At 50.0% G+C, this 24,586-nt stretch overlaps 2 protein-coding genes across 2 annotated transcripts in view; one reads left to right on the forward strand and one right to left on the reverse strand.

Annotated features, from left to right (window-relative positions):
* The window catches only part of LOC147731244 (aryl hydrocarbon receptor-like), a 932,672-nt gene that overhangs the window by 771,711 nt on the left and 136,375 nt on the right, over positions 1 to 24,586 (reverse strand). The window lies entirely within an intron of this gene.
* Positions 17,090 to 19,109, forward strand: LOC147731245 (uncharacterized). The gene is made up of 2 exons (XM_086956250.1): positions 17,090 to 17,643; positions 17,919 to 19,109. Exons 1-2 carry the CDS (start codon positions 17,223 to 17,225, stop codon positions 18,935 to 18,937), a joined length of 1,440 nt encoding a protein of 479 aa, XP_086812376.1. The 5' UTR covers positions 17,090 to 17,222; the 3' UTR covers positions 18,938 to 19,109.

Below are 24,586 nucleotides of genomic sequence, written 5' to 3' on the forward strand. Positions count from 1 at the left end.
TCAGGATTCAAGCAAGCCGGGCCGAAGACGGCTGAAAGGCCAGAAACCGGTCCCCGGTAGCTTGTTTCCTTCCCAGTATAAGAATTGGCTTGGTAGTTTGGTCTACCCTGTTCCCATGATGCACTGGGCCAGGGTCAGACTAATTTGAATATAGCCAAGTTCTGAGCTGGGATGGTGCAGTGAGCTAAAAAACGGTGATGGATCAAGCCCTGATCTTTGGACTGGGTAAGAGTGGTCTGCTTAATTCAGACACTCTGTTCATCACCACCCCCTTTTCTGAATCACTCTATATTGCGGCAGATACTTCTGGAAACCAGTACTCTCAAGGAAATTGTTTATTTTTTAGCAAGGATGTACGAGAGGTTATCCTGCAAAGTGCGATATGGTCCCGCAGGAGAGTGTACCAGCCTGTTTAATGTGAAAAGGGGCATCCGTCAGGGATGCGTACTTGCGCCTTTTTTATTCTCACTGTTTATTAATCATGTGGAAAGAACACTAAAACAAATCCCTGCTGATGCCCCCTCTATTGAGGGTAGGGCTGTGCCCATTTTATTATATGCAGATGATGCGGTTTTAATTTCACGCATCCCGATTGGTCTTCAACGTCTTATAGATAATTTTACTCTTTTTATCAAAGGCAGGAACCTTTTAATTATTAAAACAAAGACCTTTGTCATGTCATGTGGGAAACCTGTGAACAAACCAGGAAGAGCCTTTTTCTAGAAGGAACGAAAATGCAATCTGTTAATTGCTTCTGTTATCTTGGGGTAACTTTTGCGGGAAACGGGAAGTGGTCACAAGAATACACTAATATCCGCCTTAAAATGAGCAGGAATGTGAATGGTATCTTCCGTTTTTCGGCAAAGGTTGGCGCAAGAAGAATTAAAGACATGGTAACCATATATAATGCCAAATGTGTTTCATCTGCACTCTATGGGGACGGAGTTTGGGGCCACCATTTTGAACAGTCTTTACTGCAGGATGAAAACACATTTAATAGACGACTGCTGTGTACCCCACCTTCGGCCTCAACAGTAATAATACACCAGGAAGTGGGTTTAAAATATATTTCAGACTTGGCTGGCCTTCGCCCGCTCATGTTATGGCGTTCCATTTGGGCCAAACCAGAAACAGCTTTTACTCAAAGCATAATAAGAGATTGCATTGCGCTCGACCACAATTCCCGCATTCCTTGGCTGAGATACATTCGTTCCTGTTATAACCTTTTATTTAAATGTGATATTTTCCTTGACCCTGAGCACGCAGCTTCTATCACTAAAAAATATTAAAAAGAAGCATTTTTAACTCATAAAAACGTGAACAGGGGAAACCTAACCAGGTCTCAGCCCACGGTTGCATTTTATAGAGATCTTAACCTCACAGTAGGCTACCAGGCATATCTGAACGATGTAACCATGTCTTCCCACCGATTTGTTTTAATAGCTTACGGTTAGGGACTGTGCATCATTTAGTGGGCTTCCTGGAAATGAAGAGAAGTACAAGTTTGGTATGCCCATGTGACAGTATATCCACACAAAGTTCCTGCCATTTTTTATTGTTCTGTAAATGTTATGACTTCTTAAGGAAATTTTACCTGAAATCACTATTTTAGGTTTAAAGTATTTTATTAAGACAAAAGAACATAGGGAAAGGGAATAGGAGGTCAGGGTTACATACAGTACAATAAAAGAAAAGAGGCGCAACTCAGGAGTGTTGGCGAGGAACAGTTCGTTAGTCCAAGGGAGAAGCAACGAAAAATGGAAGGTAAAATGCAACCCGTGCATCCCCTGTGAGCATATCCAACACCTCAATCTAAGCAGTGAAAGCCATTAGCAACCCATCAAAGCACAACCCAACTCCCCCTAGTCCTCCCCCCCCAAAGAAAAGAGAAACAATTCCCAAACTCCCCCCAACTCCCCCGTCCAATGGCCCATTACTAGTATCATTCGCCCCAAAAAACGCGCATCCCCCCCCCCCAGGAACCCGTCCCCACTCATTCTATTCCGCCGGGACCACCGGTGGCGTCAACCTAAGGAGTCGAAGGTACCTCGGGCAGGTGAGCTCCCTAAATTCGGTGGACAGCAGCGCAAGGAAGGGGTGCCACAGCTCCTCAAATTGGTCTCTCTCCCCCGCCACCGTAAGCGACAGTTTCTCCATCCCTAACACGTGCCAGAGCCTATGCAACCAGCCCGTAACAGAGGGGACAGTGGCGGTGCGCCAGTGGATAAGGATATTCTGGACCGCAGATCCCAGCGCAATTGCAATCTGCCTACCCCTGCGGGACTTCAATGGGTACATTAGGTCATTGGGAAGGCCCAGCAAGACATACGCCGGAAAGCGCGGCAGCTCGATTTCAAAGTGCTTGTCCACCTCATCCAAAACCTCCTTCCAATAGGCAGTCAGCACGGGGCAGTCCCAGAGAATGTGCGAGAGGGTACCCACCTGCCCACAACCCCGCCAACACCCCTTATCAGTGTGTTTATGCATCTCATACAGTCTCTCCGGGGTATAGTACCAGTACGTAGACACCTTAGTGAAGGTCTCCGTAAGGCCAGTATGATACGCAGAGTGCCGTGCCCGGTATGCAATCTTGTCCCATTCCTTGTGGCTAAGTGTCCTACCCAATTCCCTGTGCCATCGCTCCCTTCCTGGGTTGTAATAGTGAAACGGCGGGGGCTGTAGATGCTTGTACAGATCAGTGATCAATTTGGCATCGGAGGTCCGGGTCACCAGCCACTGCTCATACGGTGTAATTTGACAAGCAGCGGAGTCTCGCACCTGGGGCTTGCGGGCCCAATGCCGAACCTGCATATAGCGCAGTCTATCCAGCTCCGTCAGGCCAAATTCCTGTCGGAGCTGCTGAAAAGGAATCACGCCTTCCGGTCCGTAGAGCTGGAAGAGCACTCTGCAGCCCGCGGTTGTCCAATGGGAAAAAGCCCCCGGCTCCATCACCGGGGAGAAGTCTGGATTGCCCACTATGGGTGTGAACGGCGAAGGGAAGGTGGTTAGGCCCCGCACCTCACAGACCGCATCCCATACCCTCAGAGCGACCCGTGTAACAAAGAAAGCGTAAAGGTTTCGGGGGCGGTGCACGCGGCGCAAGAACGGAACCTCCTGTAAGGTGCGGCCCGCCACTGCCTGATCTTGAAAGAGCCAGTGTTTGTCGGACTCCCACCTGCTCCATTCCACTAGATATCGTAGCTGCGCCGCCTGAAAGTATTTACGGAGGTCCGGGATACCAAGGCCCCCTGCTTCCGGGGCGAGCGTGGACAGGACCCTCTTCATCCGCGGTTTGCGGCCTTGCCAGATAAAGCGGGAGATGTCAGTCTGAATCTGTCGTATCCAGCCCACCGGGGGCTGGAGAGGCAGGGCACGAAAAAGATACAATATCTGGGGCAGCACCGTCATTTTAACCGCCGCGATTCGTCCCAGCCAGGACAGCAGGCCCTTACTCCAGCGGCCAAGCTCCTCCCTGACCTTCCTACTGAGAGAAGTGTAATTGGCCGCCACCATCTCCGGTAATGTGGGTGCTAGGAGAATCCCTAAGTACGGCACAGTGGTCGAGGACCATTGCATGGGGAAGAGGCGCTGAAGGTCCCTCCTAGTATCCGCAGCTAGGGACACGTCTAGGGCCGCCGACATGCTCATGTTCATTTTGAAGCTGGCCACATGTGCAAAGGCGTCTAGCTCCTGAATGCAAGCGGGTAATGACCTCCTAGGATCGTCCAGGGTCAGCAGGACATCGTCCACATAGAGGCTGACTGTGTGGACATACTGGCCCATCTTGACCCCAATCGCATCCGGATTGTCGCGGATCCTTTGGGCAAATGGCTCTATGTAGAGGGCAAACAGAAGCGGCGAGAGGGGGCAACCCTGCCTTGTGCCGCGTTCGATGGCGAAGCCACGAGAGCTACAACCATTGACTCGTACCGACGCCGAAGGATATTTGTAGCAATTGAATATCATAGTGCGGAATTTATCACCGATTCCCAGTTTCTTGAGAACCAGTTCGAGGTACGGCCAACAAACCCTATCGAAGGCCTTCTCCGCATCAACCGACAGCAACATTCGCTCCCCCGGGATCCTTGAGGCCTTCTCTAGAACATGCGCCACCCGCTTGGTATTGTCAACCGTCTGTCTGCCGGGTACAAAGCCAGCCTGGTCCGCCTCCACCGAACCGGGGAGGTGTAGGGCCAGCCTGGACGCTAGAATCCCCGTGTACAGCTTGAGGTCGACATTTAAGAGCGAAATGGGTCTGTACGAACCGCATAAGGTCCGGTCCTTCCCAGGCTTCGGAATTACCGAGACCGTCGCATTCAGGAGATCCGGTGGGATGGCTCCCGGGTCGGAAAAGGAATTAAATAGCCGAGCTAAGACAGGGGCCACAACCGGGCAAAAAGTCTTATAGAACAGGGACGTGTATCCGTCCGGGCCCGGGGCCTTGCCATTCTTCAGCCGAGCTATAGCAGAAATCACCTCCTCAACACGAATGTCCCGTTCCAGATATTCCGCCTGAGCGGGATCCAGCACCGGAAGGGTCACCGATTCCAAATAGTCCTCGGCGTCCCGCGGCGAGGAGGGCTCCTCAGCGTACAGCGACTCGTAGAAACAGCGGAAAGTTTCCGCCACCTCTGCATCCCCGGAAACGACCGTTCCGTCCGTGCCCACAAGTTCCTTCACAACGCTACGCTGTTGCGCGACCTGGAGCCGATGTGCCAGGAGCTTGCCACATCTGTCCCCCCCAGTGTAGTAGGCAGGCCTCAAGCGCAAGGCGGCGTATTCGGCTCTATCAAGATCCAGCGCCGACAGGAGCTTCCTTGCAGCCTTCAACTGCTTCCACACCCTTGGAGCCCCCGTGCGGCAGTGGACCTGTTCGAGCTCCCGAACCTGAACAGTCAGCTCATCCCTTTACCGCTGCCGCTCTTTATTTTCGGCTGAGGAGATGGAAATGAACTCCCACCGGAGGACAGCCTTCAATGCCGCCCACTGTGTCGCTTGGGAGGTGTCGGTGTTGCTATTGTGATTTAGAAAAGGGGGTGGTGATGAACAGAGTGTCTGAGTTAAACAGACCACTCTTACCCAGTCCAAAGATCAGGGCTTGATCCATCACCGTTATTTATCTCACTGCCCCATCCCAGCTCAGAACCTGGCTATATGCAAATCAGTCTGTCCCTGGCCCAGTGCATCATGGGAACAGGGCAGACTAAACTACCAAGCCAATTCTTCACCGGAAAGGAGACAAGCTACCGGGGACCGGTTTCTGGCATTTCAGCCTTCTTCGGCCCGGCTTGCTTGAATCCTGATGGAGCAGTGAGAAAGGGACTCATGTCTGAGTATACCCTGCCACACCTATAGTGGCCAAAAACGATTTAGAAAAGGGGGTGGTGATGAACAGAGTGTCTGAGTTAAACAGACCACTCTTACCCAGTCCAAAGATCAGGGCTTGATCCATCGCCGTTATTTATCTCACTGCCCCATCCCAGCTCAGAACCTGGCTATATGCAAATCAGTCTGTCCCTGGCCCAGTGCATCATGGGAACAGGGCAGACTAAACTACCAAGCCAGTTCTTCACCAGAAAGGAGACAAGCTACCGGGGACCGGTTTCTGGCATTTCAGCCTTCTTCGGCCCGGCTTGCTTGAATCCTGATGGAGCAGTGAGAAAGGGACTCATGTCTGAGTATACCCTGCCACACCTATAGTGGCCAAAAACGATTTAGAAAAGGGGGTGGTGATGAACAGAGTGTCTGAGTTAAACAGACCACTCTTACCCAGTCCAAAGATCAGGGCTTGATCCATCACCGTTATTTATCTCACTGCCCCATCCCAGCTCAGAACCTGGCTATATGCAAATCAGTCTGTCCCTGGCCCAGTGCATCATGGGAACAGGGCAGACTAAACTACCAAGCCAATTCTTCACCAGAAAGGAGACAAGCTACCGGGGACCGGTTTCTGGCATTTCAGCCTTCTTCGGCCCGGCTTGCTTGAATCCTGATGGAGCAGTGAGAAAGGGACTCATGTCTGAGTATACCCTGCCACACCTATAGTGGCCAAAAACGATTTAGAAAAGGGGGTGGTGATGAACAGAGTGTCTGAGTTAAACAGACCACTCTTACCCAGTCCAAAGATCAGGGCTTGATCCATCACTGTTATTTATCTCACTGCCCCATCCCAGCTCAGAACCTGGCTATATGCAAATCAGTCTGTCCCTGGCCCAGTGCATCATGGGAACAGGGCAGACTAAACTACCAAGCCAATTCTTCACCAGAAAGGAGACAAGCTACCGGGGACCGGTTTCTGGCATTTCAGCCTTCTTCGGCCCGGCTTGCTTGAATCCTGATGGAGCAGTGAGAAAGGGACTCATGTCTGAGTATACCCTGCCACACCTATAGTGGCCAAAAACGATTTAGAAAAGGGGGTGGTGATGAACAGAGTGTCTGAGTTAAACAGACCACTCTTACCCAGTCCAAAGATCAGGGCTTGATCCATCACCGTTATTTATCTCACTGCCCCATCCCAGCTCAGAACCTGGCTATATGCAAATCAGTCTGTCCCTGGCCCAGTGCATCATGGGAACAGGGCAGACTAAACTACCAAGCCAATTCTTTACCAGAAAGGAGACAAGCTACCGGGGACCGGTTTCTGGCATTTCAGCCTTCTTCGGCCCGGCTTGCTTGAATCCTGATGGAGCAGTGAGAAAGGGACTCATGTCTGAGTATACCCTGCCACACCTATAGTGGCCAAAAACGATTTAGAAAAGGGGGTGGTGATGAACAGAGTGTCTGAGTTAAACAGACCACTCTTACCCAGTCCAAAGATCAGGGCTTGATCCATCACCGTTATTTATCTCACTGCCCCATCCCAGCTCAGAACCTGGCTATATGCAAATCAGTCTGTCCCTGGCCCAGTGCATCATGGGAACAGGGCAGACTAAACTACCAAGCCAATTCTTCACCAGAAAGGAGACAAGCTACCGGGGACCGGTTTCTGGCATTTCAGCCTTCTTCGGCCCGGCTTGCTTGAATCCTGATGGAGCAGTGAGAAAGGGACTCATGTCTGAGTATACCCTGCCACACCTATAGTGGCCAAAAACGATTTAGAAAAGGGGGTGGTGATGAACAGAGTGTCTGAGTTAAACAGACCACTCTTACCCAGTCCAAAGATCAGGGCTTGATCCATCACCGTTATTTATCTCACTGCCCCATCCCAGCTCAGAACCTGGCTATATGCAAATCAGTCTGTCCCTGGCCCAGTGCATCATGGGAACAGGGCAGACTAAACTACCAAGCCAATTCTTCACCAGAAAGGAGACAAGCTACCGGGGACCGGTTTCTGGCATTTCAGCCTTCTTCGGCCCGGCTTGCTTGAATCCTGATGGAGCAGTGAGAAAGGGACTCATGTCTGAGTATACCCTGCCACACCTATAGTGGCCAAAAACGATTTAGAAAAGGGGGTGGTGATGAACAGAGTGTCTGAGTTAAACAGACCACTCTTACCCAGTCCAAAGATCAGGGCTTGATCCATCACCGTTATTTATCTCACTGCCCTATCCCAGCTCAGAACCTGGCTATATGCAAATCAGTCTGTCCCTGGCCCAGTGCATCCTGGGAACAGGGCAGACTAAACTACCAAGCCAATTCTTCACCAGAAAGGAGACAAGCTACCGGGGACCGGTTTCTGGCATTTCAGCCTTCTTCGGCCCGGCTTGCTTGAATCCTAATGGAGCAGTGAGAAAGGGACGCATGTCTGAGTATACCCTGCCACACCTATAGTGGCCAAAAACGATTTAGAAAAGGGGGTGGTGATGAACAGAGTGTCTGAGTTAAACAGACCACTCTTACCCAGTCCAAAGATCAGGGCTTGATCCATCACCGTTATTTATCTCACTGCCCCATCCCAGCTCAGAACCTGGCTATATGCAAATCAGTCTGTCCCTGGCCCAGTGCATCATGGGAACAGGGCAGACTAAACTACTATTGTTGCTATTGTGAGCCTGATAATCCTGTATGACCTCCTCAATGCGCTTCACTACCGACTTTCTGTGTAAGAGGGTGTCTCTAAGACGCCACACACCCCGGGAGGGGGAGGACGCCGGCCACGTGAAGGCGCCAGCTACTGGTGCATGGTCAGACAGGGTCAGGACCCCAATGTCCGCCGCTGTAGCGGCAGCGCGCATTGGTCCACTAACCAGGAGATAGTCCAGCCGAGAGTAGGTTCGGTGTGCGTGCGAAAAATAAGGGTAGTCTCTATCCGTGGGGTGCATGGAGCGCCAAAGGTCGTGTAAGTCCATGTCCGCAATCCGGGCCTTTACAGCCTGGGACAATTCGCCCGTCTGCGGAGAGCGCTCCGCCGACCTATCCATCACAGAATCAAAAACAATATTAAGGTCCCCCCCTAGGATGACATGCCGGTCGGGAGAGGCAGTGACGTCCACCAGCGCGGATTCCAAAAAGCGTTCCTGATGATCATTTGGGCTATAAACAGAGCCAACTGTGAACGTTATGCCCCCTAAGCGCAGGCGATATGCAAGAAGCCTCCCCTTCTGTTCAGCATACTTATACAAGACCTCCCCCCTGAAGGAGCTCGCTATGAGGACGGCCACCCCCGCGGTTTTGGTCGCGGCAGAGGAGAAAAACTGGGTGGGGAATTTCGCAGAGCGCAACCTATGGCAATCTCGGGACAGTAAGTGGGTCTCCTGCAGAAGGCAGATATCAGCCTGTGTCCCCTCGAGCAGAGACAAAATCGCCCTGCGCTTCACAGGATTATTCAATCCCTTAACATTAAGGGTCACCACCTTCAGGGACGACATGTCTCCCAGGGAGCAGGAACGCTGTGTCGCGGGCAGGGAACCAGCGGGTGGGGCGCGCGGGGCGGCTGCACGGGGTAGGCCAAAGTAGGCCAAGCGTGGGCATGGACAACATCGGACGGGACTTCCCCAACTCTAGAACAACCCCTGAACCCCCCTGAAACAAACCCATGGCAACTAGCCAAATGCCAACTTAAACCCCCCATTGTCTCAGTCAAGCCCCAAGAGGGCGAGTCCGTAGAAAATTAGAAAAGTGGACGTTCAGCCACTCACCTCCATCCGCTCCCCCCTAACCCCCCCCAGCCCCAAACCTGGCTTCGAAGAAGCTAAGAACATCTCCCCCCGGAGTGAGTTTAGGCCGTCATCGCCACGCCGTTGGAGTCGGCCAAGTCCCTGGCCGCCGCCCTCAAAGCGTCGGCCATGTCTGCCCTGATAGTAGGGGAATCAGGGCGCCCAGCGCTAGTCGTCGATTGTCTCCTCACAGACCTCCGCCGGCTCCTTCTCTCCGTCCGCCTCCACGACGGTGTGGCTCCTTCCTCCTCTGTAGCCGTAAGCCCCAGGACCCCACAGATGTCCTGCAATGAGCGTAGTTGATGCAACACTCCATTCCATCGGAAGATCAGGCGGAAGGGATGTCCCCAGGAGTACGGCGTCTCGTGCTCGCGCAAGAAGTCAGTGGCAATCCTGAAGGATCTGCGTTTCTGCAGAGTAATGGCGGACAGGTCTTGATAGAGCGCGACCGGCCGCTCCCGGAAAGTCAGGGGCTGCTTTTTACGGGCTTCAGACATGATGCGCTCCTTCAGCGGGAAGTCGGGCAGGAAAGCCAAGATATCCGGCGGGGGCGCCGATGACTGGCGTTGTCGACCGACTCTGTGGGCCCTATCAATGCGGATAGGGAAGTCTGCAGCTTCTCCCAGAATCTCTCGGAACAGGTCCTGCAGATAGGCCACCAAATCCGCTCCCTCGTCCGCGGATGGCACGCCACGCACTCGGATGTTATTTCTCCGTGACCTGTTCTCAAGGTCTTCGGAGTGGGCCTGGAGCTCAACACACTGCTCCCGGAGGCGGAGAACGTCCTGTTGTAGGTGGACTATCTCATCATCCCGGCGCTGGGCCGCCGCCTCCACCGTCTCAACCCGCTCACCGAGGACCTCCACTTCCCTGCGTACCTCCCGGACTTCACTGGCCACTTCCCGCTTCAGCGTTTGGAAGTCCTCTTTGAGGGAGCTAAACAGTTCTTCCATAAAGGACCTCGTGACCGGGGGTTCTCCTCCAGTCGCGTCCGCCGAGGCCCGGGAGGACCCTGGCGACGGCTGTGTTCTGTCCCGTAGTTGCTGGGCCCTGCCAAGCATATCCGGCAGGGTGCGATCCCCCTTCCTCGAACCGCCTCTTCCAGTCATCACAGACGCCGTAGTTGATGAGTAGGCACAGGGAATGTCCAGCCGCCAGCAGTCACTTGATGTGTGGAGCTCCCAACAGAGCTGTGGTGCTGCGTCACAGACGACAAAATGGCGGGTCAGTCCTGGCACTGCCAGTCGTGGGCGCCCAGTCAAGGCGGCAGTTGAGAGCGAAACAGGGGGCCATCGGCCAAAACGCACCACCAAGAGTTAGTTGTGCAGCGGTGGAGGGCACAGACACCTGCCAGACAAGGACTCCGGAGGGGACCGACGACACCGATCCCGCGAAGACAAAATGGCGGCAGGGTGGGGCCCGGCAGAGCGGCCAAGCCCGGCAACACCACCGGGGCCCTTCAGGAACCAGGCAAAATGAGAAGTTCCACAGCCGACACCACACTGTTACGTGGAGGGGCCGAATTGTCCGACCCCGGCTTCAAGCCGACCGTCCTCCGCCCACGGGACCGGGCCCTTCGCAAGGGGGGGTGTCACCGCCTCAAGTCCGGGCGCCAAAGCACACGCTCAAAGTCCTCTGCGTGGCCGGTCCTCAACCAGTAGGTCCCCCTCGGTCTCCGGCGAGCGCTGGGACGGACTCCCTCCGGATCGCTAACTTTCAGCACCAGGCCCAGCCGAGGCGTCTGGACAGCACACCAAATCGCTCCGCCTCTCGGGCGCTCCGTCGTCCCTCGATCTTCAATCGGTCTTCCGAGGTGCTTTCGCCGAGGCGATCTTGGCCAAAGGGACACCAACGTGCTCGCCAGGTGCTCCGCCACACTCCTCTCACACGCTGAGCATCAGCGGGGGGAGAGAAGCGTAAGAAAAGGGCTCGAGCCTAGTCGGGCTGGAGGAGCTGCAGGAGGAAGCGTCCGCTCACCCCGCCATCTTGGCCACGCCCCCCTGAAACCACTATTTTTAAGATATAATGCTAGATCAACCAAATGCGCGATGAGGTTTTTATCCCTGCTTGAAAACCCTGATGTCTGTTTTTTCACTGCGTCTTATATTTTAAAATGTATATCTGTTAGGAAACCAATTGTACTGTAATGATATATACCTGGGAAACCCCCTTTCTAAAGAAACATGCACTTTATTTGAAATGTAACTTTGCACTGTTTGCACTATTCACTCTTGATTTGTTATTCCAGCACACTTTGCACATGTTTTAAATATTTTAATAATCTTTGCTGCTACTTGTAACGCGATAATCAAAACTGTACTTTCTTGCCAATACCAAAATCCGGTTAAAAAAAAGATCATATGTACAATTGTACTGAATACGCATATTTTATGCCATAAGCACAAGTCACTTTTCTGTATATATTGTATCATAACTGCACCCTGTTATTTAATCGTTTTTGGCTCTACTGTTTAGCATAACACGCAGTATGAAATAGAAATGTAACCTATGTTTTATGTATGCTTATATGGATGTTTTATACACCGAATAAAGCTTTTGGAATGAATGAATGGAATGAATGACATGCCCGCAGATCACCCCCGAATGAGCTACATTCAGATTAGAAACGCACAGTGCTAAAAACAAATTGGGCTCAAATACTGTCAAGAAGAGAAACAGATCTTTTTGAAACTCGATTGCATCAATAAATAAGAGATATGAGTAGCAAAACAAAACTACTGTAATCAACCTATCTCTAATAAGATGAGAGAACTTTTTCCTATCGGTGATGATCTATCTACTCAGTTTTAGGCTCAGCTGTGGTACTATCATGAGATCTATGTGACTCGCTTTCTAACTTCTTCTCTCCCAAGACTGAGAATATTAAACAACAAATTCTGAAATAGGACAAGAGATCACTGCTATGACCTCCCCTCTCTCCCACTCTACAAACATGCTAACATTTTTCAGAGATGTATCCGTCAAAGATGTAATCAAAACGGTAACGACCTCTTAGCCCTCCAGCTCTCTTTCTGACATTTGCCACAATAAAATCATGAAGTAAATAATTTATGTTTTGACAGATACTGCAGAAAGCTGGCTTTTTAAATAGTGGACCAAAATGAGGTACACTGTGTAAAGAGTCTTCCATGCAAAATAGAAAGGAATTACAAAATGCTCTCTTTTGTGGTGGTGCGGACGAGCAGTTAGGCATATCAGAGGGCAGTGCTAAGCATTTATTACACACACACAAAGGCAATGAGAAAGACCCCACTCTATATAGAAATCCAGCACCAATTTATAAAAAATAACACATACGTCTATATAAATGTAGATACCAAGATCTTTGGAATCAGGTAAGTACTTTTTACAATACAAATGTTTACAGTTTTCAAAAATGAACACAGTGCAATTTCTGAAATTGGTAATGTTATCTATCCTATGGAGGAAAAACATGAATTGCGTTCAGGCACTTAGCAGTGACTTACAGGACTTAAGGTAAGCATGGGGCATGGTCCAAGGGCACACCTCTGGGGTGTTTGGGTGCAGAGGTCTGCCACTGCATCGGGTGTCTAATTCTCTTTAATGGGAGAACGGTCCGGTTGCAAAGAGGCTGCAAGCAGGGACTGGGAGACCAGTCCAGGGAACCCACAGAGGAGCTCGACCCTTGAGATCATCAAGCACTTAGGGACACCTTTGGTCCACTTCTCCTTGGGTTGTGTCAAGGTTGGAGGGGGCCTGCAGAAATAGGCTGCAGACAGCGACTGGAAGTCCAGTCTGGGAAAACCCAAGCATGGGCTTAGCTCTTGTGGGTCTGGGGACCCCGTTTGCACCGTCACCTCCCTTGGACTTGGACTCTGGAGTGCGGGTGCATAGGTGCTTTTAGGCATTGAGTGGCGGCAGTCACAGACTCAAGCCTTGGTCTTTGTTTTGCAGAAGAGGGGCAAACAGTACAGCTGGACCACTCTCAATGTGGGTCTCACTGTCCAAGTCCCTCAAAGTGCAGGTAGGTCTTCCTCGTGTTGGTGTCCGGACTGGACACGAAAAGCTTTGGCTTCTGAAAGGGGTTGGTACCTGGGTATTGGTCCTGTGCTACTCTGGTTGGTCCTGGTGTCCTCCCACTCCATGGAGAGACAGATCGGACCTTCAGGGGCACATGGTCCTCTTCCTTGGGAGCTGCAGCATTGGGCTGGTCAGGAAGTGGCTATTCGGTGGACCGCACCATGTGTCTTTGGTGCCTGTGGCTGCAGGCGAGTAGCTTTTCTACTCCAAGGGAGTTTCTTTAAGCAATTGGCGAAACACTGGCAGCCCTATGGGTTTCTTGGAGACTGCACAGTAGCAGGACAAGTCTGCTTCTTCTACGATTGTTGGGGGCAGTAGTCAGACTGGCAGGGTTGGCACCAAGTCAGTCATTCCTCCTCGGTTCTCGTGGCAGGACTCTTCTTTGTCCACTCCTTCTCTTGATTCGTCAGAATCTGAAAATCCGGTATCTGGTGGGGGTCCACTAATTATTCAATTTAGGGGCATAAAGGGGAGTGAGGGTAGTAGCCAATGGGCTGCTTACCCCTGGAGTCACTACACCACTTTCTTTGGGGAATCATCACCACCCTGTCCCCGAATTCCTAAGTCCACCACACACAATATGGTGGAATTTCTAAAGTTGTGTTCACTTTCAGCTGGTCACCCTAGAGGTATGTCCAGCCTGGTAGTGCAACACGCTTCCTGCAGAGCAAATTTTTCTGCCTGTACAGGTGCCAAAGGGGTCTGGACAAAGGGGGGAGGCATCCACTCTTGTGAGGGAAGCCAGACTTGCTATACCAAAGGCAGTGGGCTCTTTGAAGCTTGTCTGCCCTGGAATTCTAATCTGCAGGTTATCCTGTGGGATAGGGTGTAATCTTCCCTCTGCCCGAGCAGGCTTTGTTTGTGACCTCCTGAGAGCCAAGGCCTTCACCCTTGGGGGTCAGAAACTTGTCTCTGGAGGCAAACTGGCGAAAAACAGTCAGTCAGCACACCAGTGGTTGGTTAGGTATTCAGGAGGAACCTCTAAATTGCCATCTGGGGGCATGCATTAATACATCCACCACTGGAATCCGTGCAGGTTTATTGATACGAGGTGTTTGATGCCAAACACCATATACTTCATTGAAGCCAATATGTAGGTGAGGAACTAGTTTTGACCAGTGCCCAGTACAATACCTTAAGATGGCTACCTTGCTCACAGGCAATATCTAGTTATAGAACTAGATATTACAGGGGCATATCTGCTCATGCAGATATGTCCTCACATCATATATAATGCACCTTGACTTGGGGCTCAAAGACCGGATGTAGGGGATACAAATATTAGATGCAGTGCCTTGGGCATGACACACAGGAGTGTGTTGTGTCATGTTTTCACTCATGGTTTCCACCATGTCACGCAGCCTGTAATGGCAGTCTGTGTGGGATTTGTATTTGGGTCCTTTAGAGTGACATAAGATATGCTGCAGCCCTTGGGTATACCCTTTAGTACCCATGCTCAAGGTACCGGGGGTGCCATTTACAAGGGACTTATGGGGGTGCTAAAGTCCTTTGCAATTGTAACCACAATTAAACAACACCTTGTTTTAGGGAAGGAACACTGGCACTGAGGTCTTGTTAGCAGGACTCAGTGCCCTGTCAGAGTCACAAATCAGTAGGTAAAAAAGGGGCAAAAATAGGGAGGGTAACTGCAACAAAAGCCCAGTTCTCTACAGATACACATGCCTTTATGTTTAATTTGTGTCAGCCCTATCTATCACCTGACAACGCTAATCATTTTCTACCTATCGCCCTTTTACCCCTATGTGGGGAAAATTCTGGAGAAGTTAGAGTTCACATGACCCTCTGCCTTTTGGAATGAAACAATATACTCCTCTTTCTCCATGTTTGGGTTAGAACAGATACCTGAGCCGAATTAGTGGTATTCTCTGTTCTGTATGATCCCCGCAGACTGGTCGATAGTGTTGTTGTCAGAGCTCTTGCCCTCTACCATCCTTCTGTCGCCTTCAACACCATTGACATTGAACATCTTCTCACAAGACTGCTTGAAATCAGCTTAACTGACCTAGTTCTGAAATGGATAGAATCATTTCTGTCTGTCTGTAATCAGACCACTTTCCTCCACCCATACACATGGGAGAAAAAAACTATTACATATAGTGTTCCCTAGAATCAGTACTGTCAACATTATTATTCAATGTTAATATGCTCCCATTAGTTCATACTCGTTATTTCATTGGTGTCCAATTTTACACCTTCGCTGGTGATACATAATTAATTTTCACACTTACGCTGGTGATACACAATTAATTCCACTTTCCTCCACCCATACACATGGGAGAAAAAATCTATTACATTTGGTGTTCCTAGGAATCAGTACTGTCAAATTATTATTCAATGTGAATATGCTCCCATTAGTTCATACTCTTTATTTCATTGGTGTCCAACTGTACACCTTCGCTGGTGATACACAATTAATTTTCACACTTACGCTAGTGATACACAATTAATTCCCTGGCTTGTCCCAAACCTAATGCTTTCCTTTCCTCCATTTTGAAATCAATTTTAAAAAATGGGTGACCTCTCAATTTTTAAAAAATGATGTCCTGATAAAACTAAGCTTTTGACAACCTAGATTTTCCTAGACAAGCGGACCTCCACCTATGGCCTGTCTCCATGAGTGCTCCGTCCAACGTAACTTAGTCATCTAAATTGATACTGTCGTCACTTGAGACTCACATATCCAAAGTAGAAAACTCCTCCTTCTGGCAGACAAAATACCTAAGGGAAATTCTTCCTTACATTTATCCCAGAGTTTCCCACAAACAGTGTACTAGCATTATCCCAAACGTTCTGGATTATAAGAACTCAATTTATGTGTAATTGACCAGGAAGTTACTTCAGCATCTTCAACGTGTTCAGAACCCAGCTGCCAGACTTATTACTGGATTGCTGCGATCCGAATAAATTAACACAATATCTAGACACCCTTGTCTGGCTACCCATCAGTAAAATATTTACTTTCAAAACTATGACAATAGTAAATGTCATATACACTCAAATGCCCCACTGTTTCTAAAAGACACATTTTAAACACATAGGCACAGTCAGTGTCACTTTGAAAACCTTTATTCAATTTTAAGAAAAATCATAAAAGTGCATTTACGTTATACATCATACATAAAGCAATAAAATAACGTTCCAGGGAGCATGATAAAATGCACACACAATGTAGAGTTTTAAAGTAGGGAGTACATGTAAAAGATAACAGCTACATAAAAGACAACAGAACCCTCAACAGTCATCAAAATAATATCAAAAGCCTCTAAGGGTCCATCTGACTGCACAGACAGAGAACATTAAAACAGAAAACTGAAAGTCAGTTATACTTCCATAGGTTTACACGCTCTTACTGCCGCCTGCAAAAAGGAACTAACTCTAAAGCACACTTCAGCGTTATCTAAAAGTTGCAAATAAAGCAGCGAAATTCTACACTGCCTAAACGCTAAGGGCCCGATGTAGGTAAACGCGATTTTCCGATTTCAAAATACCGAGGCGGGCCGAATCGGTATTCTGAAATCGGAAAACGATATGTAGGAAAAAAATACCGAATGAAAACCGAATCGGTCGGCATCGGTAATGAGAATCGGTACGTTCCGATTCAGCTCGTTCCGAATCGGAAATTACCGATTTGGCCAACAACGAATCGGAAAACACCGAATCGGCTCTCATCGAATCGGATAGTTCCGAATCGGCGAATACCGATTCGGTAAAAGCCGATTCGGTAAAAACCGAATCGGCAATCATAGACCCATGGCGAAAAAGCCCATAGGAATGCATTGCATGAACCGATTCGGCTTTTACCGATTCGGATAATACCGAATCGGATTCTACCGATTCGGCTAATACCGAATCGGTAAAAGCCGATTCGGCAATAGGCGATTCAGCCAATGAGGTGGCTCCCCCTCCCCCACCCAAACAGGGAGTGGCAACCCTGGCAGGTGCAGACAATTAAGAAGTTTCTAGAAGTTACTGGAAAGCCTGCCTGAGCCCAACACACAGTTAGCAGCAGTGGGAGAAGGAGGTTGCAGACTGAACAACAGCAGAATGGCAGATCAGGCAGGAAGCCAGAAGTCCTCCCAAAAGAGGAAGCCCAAATTCACCACCACAGAACTGCAGGTGCTGGTTGAGGAGGTGGTGAGGGTGCACCGCCAGCTCTTTGGCAGGCTGTCCCTCAACGTGCCAGACAGCACGAAGAGGAGATTGTGGACCGACATCGCACAGAAGGTCAATGCTGCTGGAGTCACCCCCAGGTCCATTGAGGAACTAAAGAAAAGGTTCTACGACCTCCGCAGCCTCACGAAGAGGAAGCTGGCCGAAATCCAGAGGCAGGCTGGACACACCGGAGGAGGCCAGAACCCGGCGCCACCCCTCACCGAGCTGGAGGAAATTGTCTCCAGCACCATCGAGAGGGCGAGCATCGTAGGGATCGGGACCCTGGACAGCACTGCGATGGCCACAGCTACAGGTAAGAAGCATGCGCATCATGACACACCCTACCAGACACCTCCCCATTAGACACAATGCATAGGCAAACACCAGCACTGTACTGCCCCCAACATACAAGAGACAAGCATCATGGTACATGTAGTCAGCAGAAGTTAGCCAGATATGTCAGTGCAGAATCACAAGACAGGAAACAGTGTGACACGGTGTAAGGAGATGCAAGGACATGTGGAATGCCATAATTGTACTGCCTGTAATACATCGGCACTCAGTTTACAAATGCTTCTTTGTACCTAGGGGCACCATCAGGCAGCACCACTGTGGCAGCAGAGGGAGCCTCGACATCTACTACTGCAGTGGCAGGGCCCAGCACCAGCCAGCCTGGCCAGGAGGAGGAGGATGAGGATGAGGAAGGAGACACCACAGGGCTTGGAATGGAGGGAGTCCTGGTGATTGATTTCCAGGCAGTGCACTCCCCAGTACTGCCCAGCTCACCCCCCTTGCAATTTTCACCATGCAACTCCCCAACAAGGCAGACCATTCCGCCGACAACAGCTCCTGCCACAACCGTGGCCTTGCCACCCGTCCTACCTGTCCTGGGAGCAGGGGCACCGGGACCGGCCAGCACCACACCACCACCAGTGGCACCCCAGCCCACTCAGCAGGCCGGAGGCAGCAGTGCCAGACGCCGTGCCACCACCACCACCACCACCACTGCTGCACCAGCACGGGAGGGCAGTGTGTTCCTGGGCCTGGAGGGCCAGATGGTCAAAATCCAGCGCCAACAGGCCAGATCCACCATGGCCTGCCAACGCCAGCTCCTGCAGCACAACCTGCAGATGGGGGAGTTGGTGAAGGGGTTCCAGGCTGTTGTGGACAGCAACAAGGAGGTGGCAGCAGGGTTGGGCAGGCTGACCACTGCCATCACCCACTCCTCTGCCAGGCAGGAGGAGCATGAGGTTGCGCGCAGGAGGGATGCCCGGGTGCTCAACCGGGCCATGGCCCGCCTTGCATCGGCGACCGCCCAGCTGTGCATCCGAAGCGCAAATCAGGAGTCGGTGCAGAGTCAGCAAACGGCTGAGCTGACCAGGGGGATGGCCAGAATCACCACGGCCATGGAGGCCATGTTAATTTCAAACGCCGCCTCCAATCCTGCCCTGGACCTGGGTGATGCTGGAGACAGCAGCAGCCGCAGCAGCCCGGCCAGCGCTGCATCAGAGCCAAGGAGGAGCACCAGGCGATCCGCTGATGCTGCAGGCCATTCGGAGGGGGCCGGGGGACACCCCAGTGGGTCTGGAAAGCGGGCCAAAAAATAGGCTGGCAAGGGGGGATGATCATACCAGGACCCTGGACTTTATTTGTTTTGACAGACTCCATTTTTTAATGCACTTCAGTGATGTAACTGTGGTGCATCACTATTAAAAATTTTATTTTCCAAGCAACATTTAGCTGTCTTTGCATCTGTACTCAGTCAGAAATAGTTCTCAGTGATCTCCTCACGTCTGTATCTGCCATCACATGGCGTACACACCCCAGCTGGCTGTGTCAGTGGCACAGCTTCGTCGTCGTCATAGTCCTCGTAGTCAGACAACTCCACCTCAGTGCCCTTCTTGACCGCAAGGTTGTGTAACATTGCACATACAGCTATGATCTTGCAGCAGGTGATGGGGGTATACTGCCTTGCACCTCCACTCTTGTGCAGGCATCTGAATCTACTTTTCCAGATGCCAAAGGTCCGTTCGACAACATTCCTGGTGCGTATGTGGGCCCGGTTATACCTCCTTTGGCTGGGTGTGGAGGGGTTGAGGTAGGGGGTGAGTATGAATGAGCGGAGGGCATATGCACTGTCGCCTGGAAGAGAAAGGGGTCACATTAGACACATGCATACATGTATTACACCTACCTACCATGTGTTATGGGGGTCTGATGATGTGGCTCACCTAGGAGGTATCCTTCTCCAAAATCGCCAGCCATCAGCCGTGCATATATGCCGCTCTGTTGGAATATATAGGAGTCATGGGTACTCCCTGGAAATTTTGCTACCAGGTCTGTGATGGTGCACTTGGCATTGCAGATCACCTGCACGTTGATGGTGTGTGTCGATTTCCGATTGCGGTATATGTATTCGGTGTCCGCTGGTGGGCAAATCGGAATATGCGTGCCATCTATGCAACCGATGACTTGGGGAAAGTGTGCCATCTGGTAGAAGTCCGCTTTGGTTTGTAGCAGTTCTGCGTGGGTTGCAGGGAATGAGATGTATTGGTCCATCCTGTCTATCATGGCGTCAAGGAATATGTGGAAGAACCTTGACAGGCTGCTCTGGCTCACCCCTCCTGCTGCTGCTACTCCACTTTGATAGCTGCCAGACGCTACCAGGTGTAGGCTGCATAGCACCTGGACGTGCGCAGGGATGGCGTGTGCCCTTGGGGTGTGGTGGTCCAAGTATGGCTTAAGGTCCCTGATGAGCTCAAGTATGGTGTCAGAGTCCAGCCTGTATCTCTGTAGGATCTCAGCCTCAGTGAGCATGAACAGGGTTATCCTCTGTCTGTAGACCTGTTCATTTCTTAGCCATTCCCTCTGTCCTTCCTGCTGTAGCCGTAGCCGCCTCGCAATGACATAGAAAGCTGCCATCCTGCAAGTTGCAATGCATTTTGGGACTGTTTATATGGGTTGGAGTTGGTTACCACCTGATTGCAATCCATGGTAAATACCGAGTGAATTCTACCGATTTTGAGCCGATTTCGGTGTTTCTGTGCCTCCCTACATCTCCCCAACTGTTGGAATCGGGGAATTTCCCGATCGGAGATTCATACGAATCGGCATGTTATCCGATTCGGTTCATGTCCGAATCGGTATTTCTACCGAATCGGTACATGGACCGAATCGGTGATTTCCCGATTCGGTGTCACTAACGAATCGGTAGTGGGACCGAATCGGTGAATTCCCGATTCGGTGTCACTAACGAATCGGTAGTGGGACCGAATCGGTGAATTCCCGATTCGGTGTCACTAACGAATCGGTAGTGGGACCGAATCGGTGATTTTCCGATTCGGTGTCACTAACGATTCGGTACATGGACCGATTCGGTCTTTGTCACCGAATCGGTGTTTTTCCGATTCGTTACATATCCGATTTTCGGTATGTACGTATCGGATCCTTTCACGTTCGGTACACATTCCGATGCGGTTTTCTATCCGATTCGTTCTGTTTTTGGTTCCCTACATCTCGATGGCTGTTTACCGATCGGTAAGGGCCAAAAATCGGTATTTTCGGCCGATACCGATCGGTAAAGCCCTACCTACATCGGGCCCATAATGCCTTAAAAAAGGTTTTAAAAATAAATCAAAATACATCCTAAAAACTTACAAAAAAACATAAAATGTAGTAAGGAACACCCCCTGACCAGGCTTACTGCGCTTCAGAGTGCAAACCTCGAGTCTGTCATCTTGACATATGAAGTGGAGGGGGCCATACAGGACCAGAACAATAGACAGACCCCTAGGAAGGCTGGGTTCCCTGCCTAGTGCTTCAGTTCTGTACTCCTTCCTCATTTGGCAAATTTATATTCTGAATTGGAGAGGTGGGGCTCCTTCTTCCTGGAGCTGGACGTGCCCACCATAATGCTCCTTCCGAAAAAGGTGCTAGTGGCTGGCACCTGCACCTCCTCCCGGGCCATTTAGCCGATTAACACAGAACTTAAGATTTTCACCAAAGTTCTGGAGACCATGTTCTTGCGGGTGCAGCCCCACCTTATTCATACCAATCAGAGTGACTTTACATCCCACCGAGATACAAGTCACTGCACATGTCGAGTCCGCATTGCGCTTGCGCACCGTCATAAAATGATCGACCCCAGTGCGCTGCTCCGAGTTGATTTGGAGAAGGCTTCTGACACGGTGGACAAGTCTATTTTTCCCTGGTTCAGCTTTGCATGGGCTTTGGCCCAAAGTGTAGACGGGTCCCTCTCTTTTATGGGGAACCCTCCGCCCAGGTCCTTGTCAATGGAGCGATCTTCACGCTGTTTCCCATTCGCAGAGGTATGAGGCTGGGGTGTCCTCTCTCACCCTTCCTGTTCACCCTGGCTATTGATCCATTGGCTATAATAATCCGGTGTGATGCTCAGGTATGAGGATGAAGGTGGGGAGAGGGCAAGGAGGATATGATAGCCTTATACGTGGACAATGTGCTCCTCTCTTCTTAACCCATCCACAGCTGCTGGGCCCTTGAGTCCTCCACATTTTGGGTGTATTTGAGGAGGCCTCTGGCCTCTGGGTGAATTGGCAAAAGTTTCTTCTGGTCCCACTGAAGGGAGATAGTAATCTGGCTATAGAGTATCATCCTGTTTCAGCGCCTGGGTTTCAAATACCTAGGGGTCTATATATCTCTCCTACTAGACCTGGCTCACACTCCCAATCGCACTACTCTGTTTGCCAATACAAAGAGAGCGCTACCATCCTGGTTTGGTCTCACACTAATTATCCTAGGGATGTCCCTGTTCAAAATGCTGCTGCTCCCTAGGTAACTACCCTACAGAATTCCCCTATCCCTGTACCCCGCACCTGGTTTAAATAACTCAATGCTCTCATTCGGTCCGTCATTTGGTGGGGGCGATCCCAGCTCATTGATGTAATTTGCCATTTGATGGGGAACTAGGGCTGGCTGATATTAAGCTCTATTACTTGGTGTCGCACCTTTTGCCCATCAATTACTGGATAATGGGGTATAGAATGATCCCTCTCATAGATCGGAATTGGCCCAGTTGGCCTGGATAAGGTCATGGGAAAGCTGTATAGTTGCCCCATTCCCGCCACCATGCTGGAACCCACAAACGTGGCCCTATTATGCTGACGTGCGGCACTCCGCTTCATAGATTGGCATTGTACACTCACGCAGCAGACTCTTCTGTGGAGTGGATGCTGGCTATGCCATTCAGTCCATTTTGGAGGGTTTGGTCAGTGGGATAAGATTGCCATTACGTTCTTGGGCGATATGTGGAGTGGAGCCCTCATGCGGCCCTTTGCCAAGCTACAGAACCTTTCCCAACTTAGCCGTACATTATTTCACAAATACCTACAGGTCCTCCATGCACTGGACGCTCATTGCCCCAACCTTACAGCTCCTTCTGAGGACATCCCGTTGGAAGCATATTTGCTAATGGGTAGCAGCAGTGTGTATCTAAGATATCTCGCTTCTTGATACACCATGCCCCAGATACGATTGGTTCTCTGAAGCTGAAATGGGAGGGCTGGTTCTGGGAGCATGATGATGCTGACTGGTGCAATGCGCTTTTGGCCCTAGGGAAACTGTCATACCAGCCGCGACTTAACCAACTGAACTTCCTACATACAACCAATTTTACACCCGCTGCCTTTGGTGGGTCGGGAGACTGCCCACACCACAATTCAAATATGAATCCTCTCCCACTAATCCACTCTACTCATCTACAATTTAACCGGCCCGCAAGGTTCCCTGCGACTGGCCAACAACCCTGATCTATGAACGGTCGCTCTACCTCTCAGAAGATATACCTCCCAACTTAATTAACCACTCCTCAACCTCATCTCTTCCACATGTCACAGGCGCCCACACGCTATCACCTATCCAGGGCATTACCCATACCCAAATGGATCACCCCCATCCAACCAGATACACAAACCCCATTGGAGCCTAATATTGCCACCCCCATCCAACCAGACCTATCATACGGACTCCCCCCACTAAGAGAACACACACCTCAACACATAATTAGCTGTCCTAACTCTGATTGTATCGCACACTTCAATGTGATATCCCTCGGCCTATCTCACCTCAAGGTCGAAATATAGAATCTATCAACAATCATCAAAGAGGTCCTATATTCTCATAGAGCCACTACTGCCACAGTGAACCGAAATAATTACCAAACGTACAGATATATCACCCAAAAACCTCACCCCGAGTACACTATTCATATTGTATGTATGTATGTATAACACACTTATAAAGCGCTCCTGTCACCCATAATACTACACCTTCCCCAAATGACCCTTCTCATCCGAAGAGACTAATTGCTGAGTTATCTGACAATGACATACGCAACCTCCTCCTATCTTATTCCAGTCCGTTAGACAATAGCAAGCCTCCACAGAATAGTATACAAACCATTCAAACTAACCCTTACAGAGAACCCACTCACAACCACAGATCTATAAACAGCAAAAACCTCAAAAATATCGACATAGTGCAGACAGACCTCACCCACTACACTAGCAAACTGAAGTGCGTACTTCTCAATTGCAGATCAGCCAGCAAACATGCGTTCAACATCTACGATCTCATCCTCTCAAATGAGCTCAACGTTGTTATCCTTACTGAAAATGGCTAAATAGCTCCTCCTCACCTATCCAAGACCTATTAGTCCCCACCCAGTCATGACATAATCCGCTTAGACAGAACCGTGAAACCTGGTGGTGGGGTAGCATTCATTTACTGAAACACAATCCCAGTTAATCAAACAGACATTGTCTCTCTATCTACCTGTGAATATCTTTGCACCAATATCACAAACAACAACTGCATCATTTGCAAACTCCACATAATATATCACCCCCCTGGTGATAATCTACCGTTCATGGAACAGATAATGGAAGTCATCATATCCAATGACAACACACAAGTGTCGCAGATCTACGCAGGAGACTTCAATCTCCACTGTAACAATTCAAACGATCATGCTGTAAACTGTCTTAAATCCTTCCTATCAGATCAGGATCTGACCCTATTCTGTGACAGTCTAACCCACATCAAGGGAGAAACATTGGACCTCATCATAGCAAAAATAGACACTGTCACATTAGATTCCATTATCCCCTGCGATTGGTCTGACTATCACAGCATCTTATTCTCTATTAATATTAAGGTGACCTCGAAAAGATGTCAACCTATGAAAACAGAACAATGGAAAAAGAATACCCAAAATATAATTC

This window comes from Lissotriton vulgaris, chromosome 2_1 (assembly GCF_964263255.1).
Source record: "Lissotriton vulgaris chromosome 2_1, aLisVul1.2, whole genome shotgun sequence".
Taxonomy (NCBI): domain Eukaryota; kingdom Metazoa; phylum Chordata; class Amphibia; order Caudata; family Salamandridae; genus Lissotriton; species Lissotriton vulgaris.

Bases quoted from the DNA above. Each gene is read 5' to 3' on its own strand.
- LOC147731245 (XM_086956250.1), top strand. From the start codon at position 17,223: ATGGCAGATCAGGCAGGAAGCCAGAAGTCCTCCCAAAAGAGGAAGCCC. The intron at 17,644-17,918 runs GTAAGAAGCATG...CTTTGTACCTAG, and splicing joins TGCGATGGCCACAGCTACAG to GGGCACCATCAGGCAGCACC.